This window comes from Drosophila bipectinata, chromosome 3L (genome assembly GCF_030179905.1).
Source record: "Drosophila bipectinata strain 14024-0381.07 chromosome 3L, DbipHiC1v2, whole genome shotgun sequence".
Classification (NCBI taxonomy): Eukaryota; Metazoa; Arthropoda; class Insecta; order Diptera; family Drosophilidae; genus Drosophila; species Drosophila bipectinata.
The window spans coordinates 1,747,132-1,770,217 of NC_091738.1; the positions used below are offsets into that span (position 1 = coordinate 1,747,132).

Below are 23,086 nucleotides of genomic sequence, written 5' to 3' on the forward strand. Positions count from 1 at the left end.
ACTGCTCTGTTAAGCTCTGCTGCCGAGAGAGCGGAACGCCAATAAGCTCCACAGGGTGTTCGGAGCGCGAAATAAAATACTGAAATACCAAAAATTCCACGTTCCACGAACATGGTTGCGTGCGAGCGAGAGGTCAGCTGTTGACCTCTCACTTTCACACAGCTTTCGACATGTTGGATGCTTTGCAAATGCGCCAGAATGAGAGGTAAATAGCGGACCTCTCGCTCTGTCGCAACCGCAGAAGATCGAACATGTGGGGCCTGAAAGAGAGATCCGCTACACAGCTCTCACTCGCACGCAACACAGCCCTGTTCGACAGGCCGTTAAATACCAAAATACCAGAAAATATTGAAATACCATGTATATACCGAGATAATACCAGCACAATGGAGGGGTTTATCTCGGTTTTCGGGGGTAAATATAAATTAAATATAAAAAATCGCTCGCCGAGTTCGCATCGCTGCCGGTCGACTGTCGGACAAAATACGAAAAGTAGCGACGAAAGAAGAGCTGTCGGTGTGTGTATGTGTGCTGGTTGAAATCTGGTAGAAATTCGCCTATAACGTGTATCTTTATCTTTCCGACGCGCAATATGATTATAAAGTTACAGTATCTGCGACGATTACCAGTCTTCGCCACTCTCTCCCCCAAAAAATAACAACAAATGTGAACCCAACAATATAATAAACACAATCTTCAACTACACACCACATGCATCAACAACAACAAAAACAACAACAACTGTAGCAACAACAACAACATCAACACACACACACAGCCAGCGTTCCTGTACTCTCAGCATTCCTAATCGCCGCAATATAAAAAAAATAAATTAAAAAAAAAAAACAAAACTAATGCAAAAAAAAATAAAAGCTTGAAATTGCCAAAAAATTAAAAGCAGCAATGTAAATAAAATTGTGTTGAATAGAAAAATTTCGCCTCATACGAAAAAAATTATCCAAAAAGTGTCACAAAAAGTGTCTAAAATAGGCGTAAAGTTTAATCAAAAATATATAAAAAATTAGGAAATATACAAAAACGCACTCAGAGCCCTTAAAAAGTAGCGGAATTCCTAAATCAATTCTAATCTAAAGTCTAAATTATAGTTAAACAAAGTAAACAAATCAAAATAAAAATAAAAAAAAAAATACAACCCACCAAAGGTGAGCAAACCCGAGAACTCAGCTCTCTGCTATATAGAAACCTTTGTAATCGGCTTACAAATCAGTTCTTGGAAGTTCGGGGAGTGAACCTAATATTTTTGAGCCGCACTGTAGGGGCGCTATCTAATTATATGCTATTCATGTTCTATCTAAAATCTGCTCTCTATAAATCGCATTCCGGCGACTTCCTGTCAACACAACCACACTCACTCGCCGCAAAAACAAAAAAAAATATAGAATTCGTTAAAAAATCGGCAAGAGAATGAAACAAAAAAAAATCCAGTCAAAACTGTCCACTGTCCACAGAAATGCAATAAATTTTGAAATCAGCTCTGGTATTTTTTACTAGTTCGCACCAGACGCGACATACCATCCTGCCTCCTCCTCCTCCTCCCATGCCACCCTACCAGCTATAGATTCTCCGATCCGAGAAGAATGGAAAAAAAATATTAAACATTTGTTTTAAAGCACTTTTGAATGCTTTTAAAACCCTTAAATATTTTTGTGGCTGTCATAAGCAATCATGTAATAAATTAAAGGCTCGAGAGCCAAGGGGGAGGCTAAGATCTAGACAATATATTAGAAAATATTATTTTGGGGTGTGTCTCTTGTGGTTTTTTTTTTTGAAAATTAATATTTGGCACAGGAAATTAGGGGTTTAAATAGGATTAAAAAGACATTTTCTTTGCTTTTTAATTAAAAAAGTGACATCATAAAAAACGAATTCTTTTCCTGGCTTTAAACTTGAAACCTAGCTTGAGCTAAAAGTTCCCAGAAGAGGTTTATCTTTTCTGGCCTATCTAAGCCACAGGGTCTTTAGCTATATGGGCATAGCCCCAGCGATGGGGTTTCGATAGAAGAGCCCGACGAGAACCAGAACAAACGCCAAGTCAAAGTCGCGTGTAGTAGCCACCATCGCCCCTCCATCGCCACCTCCTGGTAGGCTACCGCTCAGCAGTAGGCAAATCACTTCCGTTCAATGAACCCAGCTCTTCATCAGCTCTTTTTTTTTATTTTGCTTCGGCTTTTTGCCTTGGCTCGGCCTGGCCTGGCCTGGTCTGGGCCGGCTTGGCTTGGCTTGGCGTTTGCCTTTGCCATTGCTATGCTATTGCCTCTTGGCTATGCCACACGCTCCAAAGACACTCACAAAAAAACACACACAACCATACAAATGTGGCTGCGTCAGTCTATGCCCATACAGTGGTGGTTGAATTTTTAGAAATTTATAGAAAATTAAACTACCTAAATATAAGAATTTTAAATTAAATAGGGGAATTAAAATAGTTTCAATCAATGCAAACCTCTTTTTAATTTTTTTATAATAAAACCCATACCTAGAAAAACCACCTCTATTGTATGACTTCCCATACTAACGCATAAAAAATAGAAGAGTTCTCGTCGTTGTTCTGTCGTCTATGGGCTTACCTTAACGCTGTTTCCCTCGTTTTAACCTCACCTCCGCATAGAATTCCGAGTGGGAATTCCGAGCATAAGAACATTACGCATACGCCTCGTATGATGTCTCGCTGAATTGACTCACTTTCGTACATTCCAGCACATCTTTTACGACTGGCCATTAACGACAGGGCGGAAAAATGCCTAAAAATGGCTCTATGCTATATTAAATGGTTTTTTAATTAAAAATTCATAAGAAAATTGCGTAGATTTGGAAACAGAAGCGGACGACAGCAGCTCGATTGACCAGTAAATTAATCGAAAGCTAATTAAACAGCTGACGATGCGACAAGCCACACACACACACACACTTACAAATCAAGGCCTTTTGTTTTTGCCATTTTTCGGTCTCTTTCTGGCAATATCGCTCATACGCCCCATGGCCGCTTATCAAGCGTCTGGTCTGGTTCGGTCTGGTCTTCTACGTCGCTTCTTTGGCTTCTGGGGCTAGGCTAGGCAGGTTCTTATCAACATTTTTCATAAAAAGAGACCCGGCACACAAGCATACAGATACCTACAATACTACCCATGGACTTGAGCACCTGTCCGGGCATCGACGTCAACAGCACTTCCCGCGCCACCCACATGACCACTACCACGAAATCAGCAGCAGCACAGCACCTAGGCACTTAGAAAAAATACCTGTAATTGTAAAAAAATAAATAAAAACTAGTTATTTTTAAGAGGTAGGCTTTCTGTAATCAGTATTCTTAATTGGATTTTATTTTAGGAACTTTGTAGATTTTTTTTTTGGAGTGCATGATGGAAACACCACCACAGTCAGCAACCCACAGCATGAGATTAGAGAACGGACAGCCACTGACGAACGACAACATTCCCCAAGGTCATTATTAGTGCTGCACTAGAACGGAACGAAACGGGGGATAGCCGCGAATGCAGTGGGGGTGGGGGAGGAACCGAGCTCCCTCGATAAGAAATCGCCAATGCGAGATTCCCTTCGAGATAATCACGTGTTGGGGCGACATTGCCGGCTGCTCTGGTCATTGACTGACCCCCAAAAAAAATAATCGAATCATCTAGGCTTTAGTACTTCCTTAAGAACTATTTTAAAATTATAAAAATCATGTAGAACCCTATGATCATGATAATTCCTAACAGATTATTTCTTAAATTTTATTTAAAATACCCCACACTCAGTTGGGCATACCCGACTTGTTGTTATACGACTTGTACCCTAGCCGAGCGAATCATTGGAGTTCATAATCAAGTTTACCCATACAACCGTCCCCATCGCGACTGAATCTCTCACATACTGTATACACATATAGCCCATTGTATATAGTCATCAGTTCATTCCAATCGGAATCGGTCTGTTGTCTGGGTCGAAGTCTGAATTTTTTGTTTTATTTCGTTTCGTTTTTTACTGTTTCTTTCGATTGTTGTTACTACTCTTTTTTTTTTTTACCCATTTATCGTTTTTTTTTTTCATTGTTTTCGTTAGCGACTTTTCTACGTCTATTTTGTATGCGATCTACGCCTTGGGAAGTGGTATCTAGAGTTTTGATATTCCCCAGACATTATTATACATCTTCCACCTAATGATGCTAATTTCTCGCAGTTCAATAAAAAATAATCAAATATCTAGATTTTGGGGGCTTTCTTTTCCTTCACACATACCTATCTTATCAGCCTCTCCGGGCTTTGTTCATTCAAAAAAAAAAAGAAAAAATGAATAATACGATTTACAAATATGTATAAAATATGATATTTCGGAACCGGACAGACAGGCAACGAAATCGCTAATCGATTGACATGCGGTCTTTGCCTGATTGCCTCGGAGCGTCTCAAGAGTCCAGCTGAAAAGTTCAGATTGAGATTGAGAGACTAGCTGCGATAGAAGTCATGTAGTATATAGCTCCCCCTCCTCCTACTATATAGCTGAAAAGTCAGGTTAGTCATGGCTGTAGGAAGATTCATTGCAAAAGTGAAATTAAAAATGAGCTTCTGCGAGAAATGTGAATAATTTGGAGGCATTTAATCCGATTAGGGATTTTTAAATTATAAGAAAGACACTCCATTAAGCTGGAGAGCTCCCCCAATCGAGACTGGCACGTGTAGGTGGGACAACGATTCCCTAATATGGAAACCAAACATGTAGCCCCAATGGCTGTTTAGAAATCTTAAAAAAATTAGACTAATGATTAAGGAAATGCTACCTTGAAAGCCCTTATTTTATATTTTATATTTTTTCTGGTGGAAAGATTTTCAGTCCAGTTGCAGCAGGGCCCCATAGCTGTAGTGTGTTTGTATGCTAAAGTATCCGATTACCCAGAACGACCCTGACTTGTGCCACGTCATGCCACTTGCTGGGAGTGTGTGTGTGTGGTCAGTATGTGGAGCACCCGATGGTGCACGCGGGAAGGAGATGAGTGAGCAGCCAACCAGCCACTCAGCCAGACAACAGCGGATGCCGAGCGAGCGGAAAGGGTTCGGGGGGAGCCACCTGATAAGGCCATAAAATGCGAATTGCGGCCTACGAACGGAAGCTGACTATCGCGCTGCAGCGGCCTCTCAGACACTTGACTAACACCCCTCCTCCCCCTCTCTTAGCTCCTCTCCCATCTTAGCCACACAATAGCCCAGGCTGAAAGAAACAGCAAAAACTCTTTTTTCGCTTCTTGGAAATTTGTCTCGACAATCAGCAGACCCAAAAAAAAAACTAAAAAGCTGGGCAGCATTCCTCACTGTTTGGATGTTAGGACACTGAGAAAAATAATTCACACGAAATGGTCATTAATCTGAAGTGGTTTTCTAATGAAATGATTGAAATGTAGAGAGATTGGGAAATGTGGGAAAAAAATATTAAATATTATTTAATAATATTCTTATAAAGATTATCTTACCATAACCCATAACATTATATTCCAATCTCTCTTAAAAAGTTTAAATCAATGTATTCCATATTATTTTCCAAGTTTCTATCTTCAGATAGAAAATAGTTTCCATCTTATAAAGATGATCCTACCAATCCCATAATATTTCTTTCCAATCTCTCTTAACCATATTATATCACCCCCTATATCATATTATATCAACTCCCTATAACCATATTACATCACTCCTAACTTTCATATCTAAACACCTTTAGTTTCAAACAAATATCCCCAAAATTCAACCCATAAAACCCTTTTTTTTTCTCTCCCTGTATTTTGTATAATATTTGGCCTGACGACCGGCCCTGGGCCACTCCCACCGAGCGAAGCTTAGGGGCCACTGGCTGCCTGTGGCCTACATTTCCATCAGACACGAACACATGACTTGAAGCTCCCTGGGCTCAAGTGACTGGGTTAGGGTCTGAACAGTTGTGTGTATGGGGGGGACTTCATCAATGATTTATTTGCGTTTCGCGTGTGTGTGGTGTGGCAGGCTAAAATTTATGCGTCTGTGTGAGTGGGTTTTTGGGGATGTGTGCCTGCCGGGTGCCTGCCGGGTCGTCCTGTTGAAACTTCCTGCTTGAATGCCCGATTTCGAGAATGTAGGTCAAATATTTATCATCTGCCAGATATTACGTAAGATTATTTCACTGTCTGGGGGGAAATGAGTTGTAGTTTTATTTTTTTCGATTTGTTCGGGCAGACAGCAATTAAAACCCATCGTATATTTTTGTGGGAAAGGAAATCCCTTCAAAGCGCCGCCCCTAAAGCACTAAAAAGCCAATTTTAATCGGTCTATTGCGTCATATTTTGGTCTGTGCCGCCTCTGCAATCAAAGGAAAAAAAATTTATATATATTAATGTCTGGTTCTATCACAAATCGATATGGAATGGCGAACGGAATCAAACACACACGTGCAATGGGAAGTCGGAATTCTGAATTCGGAATTCTGAATCAATGGGCGATTACAAATGGAATCACAAACCCGACAGTCTGCTGATAATAGTTGCAGACAGGCGTTCGGGCCGGGGGGCTTTTGGGGGGATTTGAGGGCTCTGCCCCACACACATCGTATTTTTCCACGTGCCGTGGGGGCTATGGAGCCATGGAGCTATGAACGATGAAGCTCCCCAAAAATCTGCTAGTAGAATTAAGAATTTAAAATTCAAATTTCGGAAAACAAGAAGGCTCGAACAACAAAAAAGTCGTCTTTCTTGTTGTCTCGTAAAAAAATCAAAATAAAATTCCGCAAAAATGTATTTTTATGTCTGCCGCGAGATATAGACGATATATGTCTCATATAGGCCTAGAAAGATTTTTTTTTTTTCGGCAGATGAATGATCTTTGAGGTGTGTAGACCGAGGGGCATTAGCTATATACATATATATTTACACAAAAAAATTGTTATTTTGTTGAGAAATGTCGGACACAATTTTCCGAGCATCCCAACGAGGGAGATAGTGCGACAGGGAGGGGGCGAAAAGCGAGACAAAGCTAGGTAAAAATAGACAGACAAATTGTCGCGTCATCCTAAAAACAACAAAACAAGCCAAAAAAACAAAAAATCTCATTTAAAAATAAAATTGAAAACATTGTCAAATAGGTTCTTTTTGTCTGGTCGGTTTTTTTTTTCGGGGATTTTTGCAATGCAACTAAAGGAGAAATTTATGGTCTTGCCACACCAAGTTGCAACATTTAGCATCCCCCCCCTGGCCACTGGCTGTTATAAACGACTTGACCCTGCTCGGAGACGGACGCGCCGGCATTAATTTCAACGAAATGCAATTAGCATAGATAGATCGAAATTCCAAGACGGGGTCTCTTGATGGTGGTGATCTCTCTCTGCTTTGGGAAAGTACCAGAGCCCCCCTTAAAAGGGGAGTTGGATTACAAGAGACTTCAAAGCGGAAGCGCCGACCCCTGGGAGGCCCTTTTGTTTTATTTTCCTGCAAAGAAAATCGATTACGGGCTATAGTCCCCAGTCTAGTTACAAATAAACGGGTTTTGCTCTAATTAGTTTAGCAAATGGCAGTATAGAAGCCAGACGCCGCAATTATAGGGATTATTCGCCAAACAAATAATTAGTTTAAGCCCCGATTGGCCTGCTATATATATTTATTTTTTCCAAGCTTTAAAGTTTAAACTAATCTGTTAAACATAAGACTGAACATCAATCAATTAATATTATTTAAAAACCATTAATAGGCCTTCACTAATCATTTTGTTTGGCCAGAAAGAGAATCGATTGTGCTCTGGGAGTCGAACTGGGACTGAAAATTATAAATTAGCTACACGCGCTGGTATCAATTTGCACGCCTCGCCTTTGTGATAGTCGATAGATAAAAGCGCAAAAAAAACAAAAATGGAACAAAAAAAAAACCATAAATAAAAGTGGCATATAAATGCCAATGGCCGAGGTTGCTGTTACAGGACGCCGATCGAGGAGTGATCGATGCCTCCAAAGAAAGTGCCCAGATAAGACTGGAAGAACCTGTAAGAACCAAAAATAAACATTAATTACTTCAAATAGGTCTTATCTGCCAGACAGCCAAGGGAAATGCAACGCAATTTCGCAAAGCTGCTACCCATGGCGTATGAGTAATCGATAGCATTACGTATACGCCATGATATCCCGACTGAGTCGAGGAAACTGGAGCGCAGACGTTGACATAGTTTGTACTCGGGGTGGCAAATTTCATACTTGAGGATATGTATTTTCTATTGTTCGGAGTCGGAGTCTAAAAAAGAGCCTAAAAAACAGCAAAGCCCAGCCCCATTCGTATATGAACTAGTTTTTTCGGTCTGAGTGCCATCCAACCCTCTCCCCCTGACACGCCCACTGACCCACTTATGCCCACTAGGGGGGGTAAGCAGTTGGGGTAACTACGAAATCTAGACAGGGAAAAAACCTAAACCAGGTCAATGAGTCATTGGCCGCAAGCGGTAGGGCGGTAAGAGGTTAGCGGCAAGCGGTGAGAACAAAAGTGCCGACCGTGTTGCAACAAAAAGAGGGCCAAAGAATGGACTCTAGAACGAGGCAAGTTAAACATGTGAATCTCCCTCGAAGGCAAATTTTTGCGTAATATTTCGAAGCCTCTGTCAATATTTGCCAGCCAACGCCGCCGTCATCCTCGTCGTAGTCGTCGGCAAACAGAACAAAAGTCTACATCAACACGAATTTGTGTATGTCTCGGATGGATGATGGGGGCGGAAGTGGAACTCTAGCCGGGCCGAGAAGCTCTAACGTCAAGTCCAAGTGGGGAAAAAAACCAATCGGCAAATAAACAGAAAGACAGAATCAACAAAAAGTATGACACAATGTTGCAATAAAAAGTGGGAAACAAAGTGCCAGTAAATGGTGGATGGCTGGATTATAATCGAATACCCACTAGATAGGTAGAGAGTCTTTAATATTTTGAGAAAAAACTGCCCTGTGATGCATTAAGAATTAGCAGTCTTCATTATCAAGTCGCTGTTGTGCAAAAATCGAAGATGATGAAATCGCAAACACACTTCGAGAATGCGCTACGTTGCGTATACGTAATGTCGGAATTATTGCGCATACGAGGTGTTGGCACAATTTGCCACGTGATTTCCCATTAATTTAATGCGTTTGCAACAAAAAATAATAGAAAATGTAAAATAAAATAAAGACCCGGCCCAGACTATGAAAGGCCTGAAAAAAGCAACAAAATAGGGATACTCCGCCAGGTTGTTGTTGGTGGAATGCACTCGCTCGGCTTAAAGGTCAAACGACAGGCACAAAATCATCATCTACATCATGATGTTCGTCATGTTCTGGCTGGGCGAGGTCGTTCTGCCTGCCGTTGTCTCTGTCTGCGGTTTATTTCAGCTTTTTTTTTGCATTTTGCTCATTCATTTGCATTTCCTCTCGGCAGCCCCCGCCCCTGGCTGTTGCTGGGCGCAGAAAATAAAAGGGTTGGCCTCTCGCCGGGGGAACCAGAAACGAGGGTAGCTAGGGTGCCTAGCTTGAGGGTTCTCTAGGAATGGGTATGGGCCCTCGCGAACGAGGAAGAGCGAGACTTTTCAGACCTCTGCGCCAGACAACATTGTAATATTTTGCACAAACTAGACGGGAATTCGCTGCCAAAACGAAAACCCAACACAGACAGGGCTGACGTCAGCTGATGATGCTGGTGTCTTCAGCTAGTAGAGACCCCTAGATCCCTTAGATTGAACTCTGAGGCCCCGTATCCAAATTCCTTAACAACAATAGCCCCAAAACCCAGCATTCAGCTGAGATTTTTCAAGTTCAATGTCACCTCAATGTATCATGATTGCTAAAGCTGATGATAATGCCTCTAGTTAGTTTATGGTCCCGCTGGGAATGCGACGATCCTCCTCGCTCAACCTTGACACCCAATCAAGGTGTCATTGGCATTGGCTTAAATGTTTTCGGGTTCGGGGCTGCACTTGACTGTCATTAGCGCGGTGATCATAATCATTGAATTAATAACCTTTGTTGTGCTCCCCAGAGGCAGAGTAAGAAGGAAAGTGGATCGAAAGTGATCTCGGTAGTTAATCAAATGCAATTGTCATCCCAAAGAGAAGATTGCTGGTTAGTATCATACTATAAGAGGTTCTCGGTCAAGGAACCTAAAATAACATATCTGTTGACTTTCTCGAACCATATTCTCATCGAAATGAAACATTTTGCGATCAAATGCGCCTCTGAAAGTGTTGGCCAAGTGTCTGATCTGTCTGGTCCAACCAGCTATCTATCTATGTGGTTTGGCCGGGTGCGAGGTCTAGTGTCTGGCATTCGTTAGCCGCTCGCGACGTCTGGGGTGATCAATTCAAATATTGAATTTGTATTCTCTCAATTATTTTAGCACTTTTTCAATAGTTGGCGGGCACACGTGCGTCAGAGGTCCAATCAAATAGAAAACGGCTGCCCGGCTCCACTGTTGCCACGTATTCCCTTCTCTTTCTCTAGCCGGTTTTTATAGGGTATCAGGTGATTAGTCTATATGTACATATGTCTCCAGACGTAAACCAAGTCTCCCCTCCCAGACGTACTCAATCATTTCACCTGCGATAAATATAATTGCAACAATTCGAAAATAATCCAAGTTTCAAGAACATTTTCTAATGAATGGAAGCTTCCTATTTTATTGATGAGCCAAGCTCTTCTTCGGGTCTTGGCCCTTCCTCTAGTAACCCTCTAGTCATCAGTTTTGTGTCACGCTTCGGGTAAAAATAATTATCAGAAATGGAAAAAAAAAACAAAAGGCCATAAAAGGCAGACAGCCAGCGAATGACTGCCAGCCAGGTTGAGTCACCTGAGACCTGGCTGTTGGATCCGAATCCGAATCCGAGTCGGAGTGACTGACAGTGGCAGTGGCTGGGAATGCGCAAAAGTCTAAAGTGCCACTTGTTATTGTTGTTGTACCTGTTATTATTATTTTGTGGCCCGTTGTTGTTGCCAAAGTCGAGCTAGAAAGGAAAGAGCACATACCCATTGTTGACATATTTTAATTTGTTGTCTTTTTTTTCGCATTTCACTCCGTACATTTGAATTTTAGTTAATTAACTTTTTCTGTCTGGCTATTTTTTCATTTCAGACACATCATACTATTATTAACTAATTGTATTGTTTACAATGCTAGTGCTTTTCTCTTTTTTTTTAATCCAAAATCATAAAGCAATGATCGCTTTGGAATATTTTCATTTTCATTCAACGGGCTGATTCAGTGGGAGGGTGAGGCGGTGGCCATGGTCGAGTGGGCGAGACAGAGATAGCAACGTTTGCATAGCTGCGTCATGGCGCTGTTGCAGTTGTTGTAACTGTATATCACTCGGAGCGTCATGATATCTGCTGCCTGTAGTTGTAAAATCTTGTTGCGCAAGCTTTCGCATTTGTATCTGTATCTGCACTTGTATTTGTATCTGTATCTGTATCTGCCTCTCGGTCTGAATTGTATCTCTCGCTCGCTGAATATCGGCGTGTTACAGGGTCTGCGACCGCGACGGGTGGCCTCCGTTTGTCTGCCATTCTATCAGCAGTGTCTGGCGGAATCGGAATCGGAATGTTGTTGCCGTATATAATACCCATTACTAATTGAGGCGTTTTGGCTTTCAGACTTACAAGACAATTGGGTTTCAAGTGAAAGGCTTTACGCTCCAAAAATAGAACTATTTTTATAGGTATGACTTGGCGCTTTTGGCCGGCAAAGATCTGAGTCTATGAACGGGGCAAAGTCCATCTTGAAGTCTAAAAATATTTCTGCAATTACAGGGTAATCCCCATGTCCCCCAGTCCCTTCGATAGGCTTTGTTTATCGAACCGCTGTCCGCCTACACTCTCCGGCCCTCTCTCTACGCTTTCCGATTGCGCATGTCGGCTTGTATCACTTAAGTCGTCTGCTATCGTTGTCTAGACGCAGACGCCTATATTTGTATTTTGTATTTTGTATATTTGTCTATAGTATCCGTCGGTTTGTCACTTTTCCGTAGGCATTCTACGGATATCAGACAGCGGGCAAATAAAGGGGGTTACGGGAGTCTTGGGCGCGAGAGAACTGCGCACCTTGTAGGTAGATTGTTGCACGAGTACGGGTTCTGTTTATTATTTATTTATTTATTTTTTGGTCTTTCTGTGGGTCGCAGTCGTTTTGTTTCAATTATTTATAGTAATTATTTAAATAAAAAATAAATAAATGAAAAGAGTGGCCTTCAAATAAGACCTCCCTATCATTTGGTAACATTTCTAACTTTTATCTTTTAATTTTTTTTCGATTTTCAGGTCGCTTGTTGCTAATCGCCATTAGTTTATCCGTGTGCTTAGCCTGCGGCAGTGTGTTGGTGGCAGCGATTGCCCTCCGCCGCTCTGCCAACGCAGCAGCAGCAGCCGCCACTGTAGCAGCAGCAACAACAACTGCAGCAACAACGCGCAGGATACGACACCAGAAGCGTCGCTCGTCGCAACGACGGCGGAGCAACAACAACGCAGTGCTGCCCTCTGGGATTGGGACTGGGATTGGGATCGGGCTCGGGATTGGACTGGAAACCGATTCGGCTCTGGCCCTGCCAGTAGCAACCTCAACATCGGGCTCCACAGCAGCGGATCATCATCAGACAACAGTAGCAGCAGCATCAGTAGAAGTTGCCACTACAACAGCAACAGTATCGGCAGCAGCAGCAGCAGCAGCAGCAACACCAGCAACAGCAGCAGCAACAACCAAACTTTTGCCAACCGAGCCGGAACATTCTGTACCCGTAAGTACTTACCCTTCGCCAGAAACCCAGGGAGAAAATAAAAAAAAACAGGAAAGAAATGGGAAAAGAAAAGAAAAAGTTCTGCAAACTGTCGCTGGGCGGGAGGTGGAAGTGGGTGGTGCGTCTGCCCTAAGCTACACTCCAAGAAAAGTCTCCAAAAGTTCCAGTTCTTTATTTCATCATAAAGATTAGGATTAATCCATCAGCACAATGACGATTGAAAAATTTAATGAAAGTCAACCTAAAAATAGTATCTTACGAATAGGGGGGGGTGTATAATTGGGGTCTCATTTCTCTCTCTGTAGCACAAATAGAAAGCACAAAGGAGACACGTGTAGAAAGTTTTATTTTTCCTTTTCTTTTATTTTTCCTCCTTTTTTTGCATTGCCTTTTGCTTTTCCCTCCGCAAATATCCCTTGCACTCCCTTTTCGGCGCGGCAGACAGGATGTGTGGGGGAGTAGGCGGGCGAGACTCGAGAGAGAGAGCTCATCGCTCACTCTGTCGCTGCAGCGAAAAGTCCTTGAAGCAACAGAGCTTGGAAAGTGGGTGGCGGGCACATGGGAGGACATGGGAGCAGACATGCTTAAATTGCTTTCGTCGCCGCCAACGCAAAAGGTCTTATGTAACTGCGCCTATCCTGATTCCGATTCTGGCTCTCATGTCCTTTGCTTTTCGGCCAGTGTTATGCAATGTTTGTTGAATGCACAGCACGTCCTTTTCACGCACAGTCTCTCATTTGGCATTCAATTTTTACTGGCGCTCGGGTAGTGGAATGCGGTGGAGATCCATTTGGTGTCTGGCATTTTTATACGTCTTTATTATAATGGCCAAGACAAATTCAATTTCTCCATCATCAGCCCTCCGCTCTGTCTATTTTCTACTCTGAATTTAAATGGCTTCAATTTCTTTTATTTTTTTGCTCAAGCATTTGCTTATTGAATTTGCTTCAGCCTTGAATATTCGGATTCCGCCTAATGACTCGGGGCGGCACTTTAACCAAAATCCTTATGGCTGTGGCGATACACACACGTGGTGTGTCTTCTCATTGGGCCAAAGTTGTTAAGGCGGCTTTTCAGATTGTGGTTTTAAGATTTTCTATGACAGCCGTGGTTTGTGCCGCCACAAGTGGGGGAGGGGGAGTGCCGTGACGCCCATTACAAAAGATTAAAGTCGGCAACTTTGACAAATTGTTACTCGCTTTGCTGACATCTTCCAGTGCGCAGTTGCTCATTTTTCTCCACATCTAGAATCTTGTTTTATTTCTTCGTGTTTAATTTGCCCACGCCGAATCAACATTATGAATGAAACACAGCAGGTACAGTGAAGACTCTAAAAATAGGATACCTCTTTTAATTGAGAGGTAGCTGGCAGTTAGAGCTTATGCCGCTTAAAATTCAAAAACGTTTAATATATGGTCCCACTAAGAGAAGAGAGGAGATCTTGCTGGTATCGTCTAGAAGCCACCGTAATTATGCGATACTATCGATAACGATTTAAATGAATGATCGGTAAAGTATCGATTTAATATCTCTACAAGAATTTGAAAATCGAGATGAATAAAAGTTATTTAATGGAATCCCCACTGTGGCAAAAACATAATAAATGAATGTTGTTTTTTTTTCATCAGTGTTCAGGCACTCTGCCTACCACTTCCTCTCTCTGGCCCCTCCGCACCTTGTTGGCGAAAAAGCCATTTAGAAGCCCAAGACGAGGATGGAGGATGGAAATATGGAAATGGCAGGCAGCGGCGGGGTTGAAGTGCGTGGGCGGTTCTGCTGGGCGGGAAATGCGAAACACAATTGCCGCTAATAACCCAAGGCGTTTAGCGGCAGCAGCGCGACGACGCGTCGTCGACGACGTTGTGTTTTAATCGAATTTTATTTGCCGCCGTTAGCCAATGAATAATTCAAATTGATTATTAAAATGTGCGCTCGCATGAGCGTTTCGAGAGTGTGCGAATTTCAGCACACACACACACTGGCGCTCACTCTGGTCCGACTCTTGTAGGCGTTAACGTTAACGGTAGGACGTGTGTGAGAGCGGAGCTTTCATTAAAACCGTTATCTATGCCAGACGCACGCACCAGACGCAGACGTGCATAAATTAATTACAATTACACGCACACACTCAGCCAGCTGTTCCTGTTTCGGAATTTCGAATAGTTTTTGGACATTCATAATTTGGGGGCTTTGAAATAGACAAGATTTGGCTTATAACAGCAATTAAAGGACCTCTTTCGATAGTTTTCATTCCAATACATCGTAAAGAACTTTCCATTCCGTTTTGAAAAAGTCCATTCCTAATGGAAACCTTTTTTTTTGGAAAGGCCTAAGCACACACCGAAAGTCGAAAACTTTCGAGGATACGGCAAGGCCGAAAGCAAACAGAACCGGGGAAGAACCAGAACAAGGGCTTACCCCCAATATTATGTCACTTTATTCGACAAAAAAAAAACACCAAAAACAACAACAAACAACAGATGCAGAGCAGTGGGAAAAAGTATGTTAACTTATGGCTGGGCTTAGCCCAACAAAAACAAAAACAAAAGCGGCAGACATTTCTCTTACGTCAGAGTCTGGCAGACACACACATCGAAACAGGAAAATGAGGTTATTGCCAATCCCGTCTGCAATGCTCGAGTAAACATTTTAACCTAATTTTTTGCCATTGGTGGTGAGCGGGGAAAGAAGGGGGGCTGTGCGTTTGCAGGAGAGACGGCAAAAAGAGACGCCCCAGACACTGTGATGTGATATTTTTTGGTGCTCAGATTACCAAAAAATATTATCACAACAAAAAGGAAGATGACTAGCTTAAATGGAAACATCTGCTTTAAAAAATGCGATACAGCAGGAATTTGAATTTTAAATAACTTTAAAAGTTTAGTTTATTTAACACACATATTTACAGCGTTGATCATCATAAAAATTCATGAGATTGTGTTTACAAAATTGCACTTGGATGTTTCTATAATTTACAAAGTCCGCCGACGTCGCCAAAAATACATTCCCGATTCTCATCCGTGCTCTATTATTTGTTGTTGTTGGCGCAGATTTGTCATTTCTTTCATGCTCGCTTGCACACATCAATCGCCAGGTGGGGCGTGGGGCAGGTGGCATGAAACCATGGGGCAAATGAGGGAGACAAATAGTGGCTAGGGGTATGTTAGTGGTGCATAAATAGCTTTTGAAATAAAACAAAACAATCGATTTTATGTCCAGATTTATGATTCTAATTACAAAGCTCGCGCCATATTGCAGCCCTGGTTTAAAAATCAACAACAAATTATGCTGGCCACACTTTGTGATGATTGGAATATTTAAATTTTAATTCTTCACAACCAAAAATTGATCGACAAAAAAAGTTTTGAAAATATTAATAAGGTGTTGCAAATAGCTTGTACTTTTTTACCTTATAGGGGGCGTGCTATAGGTTTCGTTAAATTTGTGACGTCATAAGCTTAACGAAGGTGATGCCAAGCTTCACTCCTTCAATTCTCTTCTTCTGCCTCTTTTTCAACTCTAATTGTACCGAGAAATTGTTGGGAATTTTGACATCTCAAGAACAGTGCTAGCACAACATCAGAGAAGAAAATTTACCGAAGTTCGATCTATTTTACCGCTATTTGACACGATGCACGGACATAAGAAGCACAACAAATCGGGAAAGAAGCCCGTGAAGCTAAGCCTGGCCAGTTTTCACAAATTGGTGGAAAATAAAGCATCAGAAAACAAGAAGGAAAATTCCTCAAAAATGAGTACCCCAAAAAGTGAAAATGCGCCGATATGCAGCTCGGCCGGCGGCGCCATAAAGGGATCTCGTGGTCGCGGCGTCTTCCTGGCTCCAGCAGCAACTCCTACAGAACCGCCAAAAGTTCTGGGCGAATCTTCCAATCTGCCCAAAGAACCGGAGAAAAAGACTGAAGCCCAAGTGATGCCCAAGATAACCCTCCTTAAGAGGCCGACTACTCTCAACACCGCACGGGATCGTCCCAAAAGCCAGGTGCGTCCGGGTCCCCGGATTCCCACTCCTACACGTAAGGTACCCAAGGAACTCGCTCAGGTGGATCTCATGACTTCGGCGGACTTTCGACACGACTTTTCCGCACACTTGGACAACATGCGAACCCGCCAACAGAACCAGAAGCACATGCAGTTCTTTTCGGAAGCCTTCCATCAGAACAAGCACCTTTTCAAGGGACGAGTCATCCTGGTCATTTGCTGCGGAATCGGCACACTGGCACTAATGGCCGCCAAAGCCGGCGCCAAAAGGGTGTACGCCGTGGACTACTCCAAGGTCACCGGCTATGCGGAGTTGGTGGTGAAGCAGAATCACTTGGAGAAAGTAATCAAGGTTCTGCATGGTCGCATGAAGGACTTGAAACTCCCGGAGGAAGTTGACGGAATCGTTTGTAATTGGATGGGTCACTGCTTGCTGTGGGAATGCGAGATCTTGGAGGTTATTACGGCTCGAGATCGCTGGTTGAAGAAGAGAGGCTTCATTCTTCCGGATAGGGCTTCGCTTTTCATTCTAGGATCAGAGGAGCATAAGCTGAAAAACGATCGCTGCAACTGGTGGTTGAATGTCTACGGCTTCAATATGAAGGCCATGCGTCGATATGCCGTAGCCGAGCCCCGCTACGCGAAAACCACCGGGGAGAAGATCCTCACCTTGGCACACCGCGTCCTAGAACTGGATCTGATGACGGTCCAACAGGGGGATGTGCTCATTGACAGAAAATTCAGGTTGAAGGTCAATCGAGAGGGGTATCTAGAGTGCTTCATGTTCTACTTTGACGTGGAGTTCACCTTCTCGCACACGCCCCTCAGGATGAGCTGCAATCCTTGTCTGAAGTCGACCCAAAAGGCCGTCTGGCAACAGACCGTCCTCTTTGTCGAGCATCCCTTCGTGATGCGTAGTAACCACTTCTACTCTGGGTACCTTAAGTTTTCGCCCCTCAACCCAGATTCCTTCAAGGAAATGGAAATCAGAATCGACTTCTTCCAATGCAACGCCTATGACGAGGACTTGGCTAGTGACTATTGTCACAAGCTGGTGGGCAAGAGGTGGTTAATGCTGGAGCACTTCCAGACAGAGAGGGAGGTGGACAGCTGTCAGGAGGAGACAGTTGGTTTGCCGAACTATTAGGTGCCCATTTCTAAATACTCCCTATCCCTTGACTATAAATCTAATTCCGATTTTTCCGATTTCCTTCATTTCCAGATGCTATCGGTACAGACGGCCGGCTGCGCGGGAATGGAGCGGCTCGGCGTTCCGACCCGCACATCGTTAAGTACACCACCTGATGATAGGTAAGTTTTCCTTGGACTTTCCACACCTTCCATATACTAATTGGATAATTTTTCTTACAAAAAAAGGGATCAATTTAGACGTAGAATGCGCGTCGATGCGCTCCAGGCACGTGAGCTCCTGGCTGTACGTGGCGAGACTGTGATTCGTGGCACCGGCAATAACCAACTCCAGCATCAGCAACAACACCATCTCCATCACAGCAACATCAACATCAGCAGCAGCAGCAGCGGCAACAATAAGCAACAACATTCCCACCAACAGCAACAACGCATGACAACTCCAAGCACGCACAGCTCCGGCGGCAGTGGCAGCGGCGGCAGCAGAGGTGCCAGTGACCACCACCAGCAACTGAACAACAATAGTATTAGCAGCAATGTGGCGCGCGGTGGCATCGAGGCCACCACCCTTAAATACGGCAACACGGGCAGCGGGAGCGGGAGTGGGAGTGGCTGTTACAAGGGCGACTGCGGCAACTCCTCGACCGGATCCACATGCAGCTCGCTGCAGAGTCACAGCAACGACCACCATCAACATTACCAGTACCAGCTGCAACAGCAGCAAACGCCCCGCTGCCCCCACCATGTACCACTGCCGGACAGCGAGTACGGACAGGATCGGCACCTGCAGATCAGGAGTAGCTATCAGGTGGGTTCACACTGAAACTCTTCTCTCCAATTTGTATTAATTGATGACCTTCTTCCAACAGCAATCGGAGATCACCAGGTCGTACACGAAACCGCCGCCCAACAAGACGGTGCGGGATGTGCCCGAGCAGATCTCAGCGGGCGGCTGCGGGGTCCCCAGCTCCAGCTACCGTCTAACCACGCTCCAGGCCGCCTCCTCAACGTACTCGCCCTCTGGTGCGGCGGTGACCGCCTCCTCGTCGTCCAGCAAGTCCAAGCCCAACGCCATATCCAAATTCTTCTCGCGCATCAGCTCACCAAAGTCGCCGCCCAACTGTTCGCTATCCTCGGTGGCGTCCTCTCAGTCAGCCTCAGCCTCCTCCGTGTCCATGTCGTCGTCCGCCTCTTCGCTGGCCTCCTCGGCCGGCGTTTCGACCTCCTCATCGGCCTCGTCCCTGGCGGCCGTGCCGCTGTGCCCACTGCCCGTGTCCAATGCCGCGCTGCTGAAGAGCACGGCGTGCGGTTATGGCACCAACCCGAGTGGAGCGCATATCTACGCGGGCCTGGGACCCAGCACACAGCTGCTAACCAGCTTGGGAACGGGCGGAGCGACGGCGGGAGCGATGTCAAGCGGAAACTGCAGCCCGGAAAGAATACCCACGCCCCCGCTGTCCGTATCCGTGCCGATTGGAGCTGGCCTACAGCCGCTGAGGAGCAGCAGCAGCGCCAGCCTACCCGCCGAGACATCTGCGACCGCAGCCACATCCACATCCACACAGTCTTCCTCAGCAGATGCCCCGCTGACCACGATGAGCCGCAATAATTCCAACTCTAGCATGATGAGCTGCCACTGCAGCTGCAATAGCCGGAATTGCAGTCACTGTGGAGCCACCTCATAACTGAGCTCGTGTTAAGTTTAACTAAATAACTATGTACATCGGAGGCATCGCAGAAATCGCCAGGGATTAAAAGTTTTGTTTTAAATGAGGGTTATAAGAATGGAAATTTTAGGCCCAAAGCCGCAATCACAGAAGGGAACCTTTGTTACCATTTAAGTAATTTTAAAATATTGACTTTTGATCCGCGAATTTTGTGATTGGCCACTGATATGTAATACATATAGAAACACATATATTTTTTTTATGTTAGCCTATGTTTATCTATTATGTTAAAGTTTAACAGATTTATTTTGTGTAGGTCTGTCGCCAACTTTTGCGCTGGTACGAAAAGACTGTTTATTAGTCAGAATTTAATTTGTAAATTTGAATTAAAAGAAGGAAAAGGAGAAGGAAAGCTAGAGAATGTAAAGGAAATTAAGGACGAGAAGACATAGCTGCGCTGCCGCCTTTTAGCACTCAACACAGACCATAGAAACAATAGCGTTTTTGAACTTTAAAATAGCGACTAAAGAAGCATAAGTGAATATGTAATTGTAGTTTTATGAATGAATATTGTATACACTTTAGTTTGAATAACTCTAGTTTTTAAAGCAGCCAACTCTTAACTATAATCTATCCCGCTCCCCATCCCTGACCCCTATAACTATTATTATTATTATATTATTATTATTATTATTATTGTATGCATGGCCCCGTGCTGGTACACACGAAACACACACAGAAACCATTTTTAGTTCAATTGAAATTTGTATTTGTATATTTGCTAACGGAATTACACTGTAAAAAAAACAACAATGAAATGAAATCTATGTAAACCAAATTTTAGAAAAATTATTGTTTTTATTTTCATTTTTTTTATGCTGATTCTCCACTTCTATGAATTTGCATAGGAATAAAGTCATAGTGGGGGAAATGCTACAAACGAAATTTAAATTTAAGCTTTCGATAACTTAGGCGTAATCTGGCAGCACCGGTCGATCGAAGTTATCGATCTTAGAAATTAATTGGGCAGCGTCAATTTAGCAAGTATGGCAACGCTTTAATACGCGGACTGTTCAAACGGAGAGTAGCAAATAATCAACATTACCTTTTTTTTATTCTCGTGTGTTTAGTTTAGGATAATACAAGATTAAGGAAATAAATCCCACTGCAATGTAAATGCTAAGCACCATAGAACATTTTTTCTCATTATTAGCCAACCTACAATTTTGGTTTTATAAAAAAATATATCCAGAAATTTAAAAAAAAAAAAGCTAATCCCTGAAGCATTAAAATTAACATATTAGAAAGAAACAAGAAGAATGGTTTCAACACTTACGATCCATTAAATCAAATTTAAACCGTATTTAACCGAACATTTAGAAGAAACGAAATGGAAATCGAAAAACTAGATAACAAAAGCAAAACAAAATAAGAAAAGGAAACATACTAAGCAGAAAAGTCCTAAAAGCCTAAAATTTAATTAATTACGAGATAGAGTTCGATGTCTATGGATCAATCATACTTAAAGTAATGGAACCGGAAATAGCCCGAAGTATCGCAGACCGAACAAAAATCAACAGACAATGAATAAACTTAATAAGGAGTGTAGAAAATGAATAATTAAATAGTTATAAAGAATTAAGTCCAACTAAAATATCGTTGAATCAGCTACATATATACACATTTATAAAATAATAAAATATATATATATATATAAATATAATTTACGTAAACAGGCCTAATTTCAACTACCTCCAAAAGTGTTTTTTAAATTAAAAATTAAATTCTAAACGAAGATCAAGTCTACGAATTGTGTTTAGCTTAGAACTAAACGAAAACTTAAAATTTACTTATAGCAAATCAATTGATTGAATTAAAGTTTTTTAAAATTCAAGCCGATCGATCGATTAATTCAACAACAAATCAACAATCATTGACAAGTAATTAATTTTACACTTTATATTTATGGTATACATAACGATATTACGATTATATGGTATATGGTATCTGTATCTGTACATTTAAAATCGAAAATACAAATGGAAGCGCACACGAGCTGCGTTTTGAAAATGCGAAGCCGTCGACTGATATTTATAACAGATGATAAATTATAAATAAAAATAAAACAATTTATATGGAAAGCAAGAAATTTGCATTTGTAAATACACCGAATGCAGGACATTATGTTAATGTAAACACAGTCAACAGTCCCATCCGACATTCATACTCTATCCCCCAAAGGCCCCCAACTCGAGTCCCGCAGCAGAATTGCATCCCAAACTAGCGAAATTTTTGAAGGCGCATGAAAACGTATATATCTAATTACATATATATATTAAATAAATACCAATTATTGTTGTTGTCTCATATAAAAAAAAAAAAAACAAACGAAAACCAATACCGTGGAAAACGATGCAAATTTAAAATATATTTCCAAAATATATATAGAATATAAACTTTGAAAGCTAAAAATATCAAGACTGTGATTGATTTTTCTTGGGAATGGGTTAATGTCAGGTGATAAGAGTCCTAAAAGAACTTCCAAGAGAATGAGTTTCTTCGACAGGCGTTATCTTCCAGTCCAGAAGTCCCCGATAAGGTCACTCGAACCTGAAGGAATAACCTGTGATGCATCATGTTTGACGAAATCGGGGGTAGTCAATATAGTAGACACAGGGAAATATCCCATCATAAACCAATCTAACCGATACCAGTGTCTCATACCTCCAGTGAATCACTGGTAGTATTTAGATTGGCCTGAAAGATAGGGAACCACTCCATGCCAACACCCTCTAATCAATTTGCATTCATGATTTGCAGAAATCCATGAAATTTATTAGAAAGTGCCTGCGGTAGTGGGTCGCCTTGGAAGACGTGAAATTCTCACGTATTTCTTATCAAAAACAGGCAGACAGATTGTGGAACTAAAACCGCAACTAGTAATTGGGCGGGGTGAGGTAAGTACAACCGATTCGACCGATAATTCTACAATATTGATAATTTCAAAACTTAAACAATGGTTCCAGCTTGGCACGCGTCCATATTCGGCCGGGTTGTCCAACGGTTAACAGCTCCTCAAACAAGCTATAAAATAATTCCAAATATTAAATATATTAGCCGGAACTTCAACAGCCAAAAATCCCTAAGATGTCGCAGTTATACGATCCTTCGGAGGTGGCCCAAAACAATGGCAAGAACGGAAAGCCCTGCTGGCTGATCATCAAGGGAAACGTCTACGATGTGACCAACTTTCTGGCGGAACATCCCGGCGGCGGGGATGCACTCCTCGAGTACGGAGGCAAGGACGCCTCCAAGGCCTTCAAGCAGGCGGGTCACTCCTCCGATGCCGAGCGGGATCTGAAGAACTACAAAATCGGGGAGCTTCGACCCGCCGAGGCGGCGCCAATTCAAATCCAGCCCCTGTCCACCGGAGCCAAGTCCGGAGTCAACACCATTACCTCCGATCCAGAACCTGCGAAGAAGAGCTCCTCCGGCTTCCTCTGCTGCTGCTAGTCGGGC

General features: G+C 42.7%; 4 protein-coding genes across 4 annotated transcripts; all 4 read left to right on the forward strand.

Moving 5' to 3' along the window:
• The first annotated feature begins 9,294 nt into the window (after positions 1-9,294).
• Positions 9,295-12,973, forward strand: LOC138926218 (antifreeze protein Maxi-like). Its single transcript, XM_070279407.1, has 3 exons — positions 9,295-9,355; positions 12,280-12,752; positions 12,959-12,973. Exons 1-3 carry the CDS (start codon positions 9,295-9,297, stop codon positions 12,971-12,973), a joined length of 549 nt encoding a protein of 182 aa, XP_070135508.1.
• LOC108126361 (uncharacterized) lies at positions 12,280-20,405 on the forward strand. The gene is made up of 4 exons (XM_043210515.2): positions 12,280-12,752; positions 17,974-18,062; positions 18,129-18,708; positions 18,770-20,405. Exons 2-4 carry the CDS (start codon positions 17,974-17,976, stop codon positions 19,583-19,585), a joined length of 1,485 nt encoding a protein of 494 aa, XP_043066450.1. The 5' UTR covers positions 12,280-12,752; the 3' UTR covers positions 19,586-20,405.
• Positions 16,177-17,898, forward strand: LOC108126360 (protein arginine N-methyltransferase 1). The gene has a single exon (XM_017242908.3). It carries the CDS (start codon positions 16,384-16,386, stop codon positions 17,896-17,898), a length of 1,515 nt encoding a protein of 504 aa, XP_017098397.3. The 5' UTR covers positions 16,177-16,383.
• A 2,241-nt stretch (positions 20,406-22,646) lies between the features above and the next one.
• LOC108126414 (cytochrome b5) lies at positions 22,647-23,080 on the forward strand. Its single transcript, XM_017243006.3, has one exon. The coding sequence runs from the start codon at positions 22,715-22,717 to the stop codon at positions 23,078-23,080; it is 366 nt and encodes a 121-aa protein (XP_017098495.2). The 5' UTR covers positions 22,647-22,714.
• The last annotated feature ends 6 nt before the right edge of the window (positions 23,081-23,086 follow it).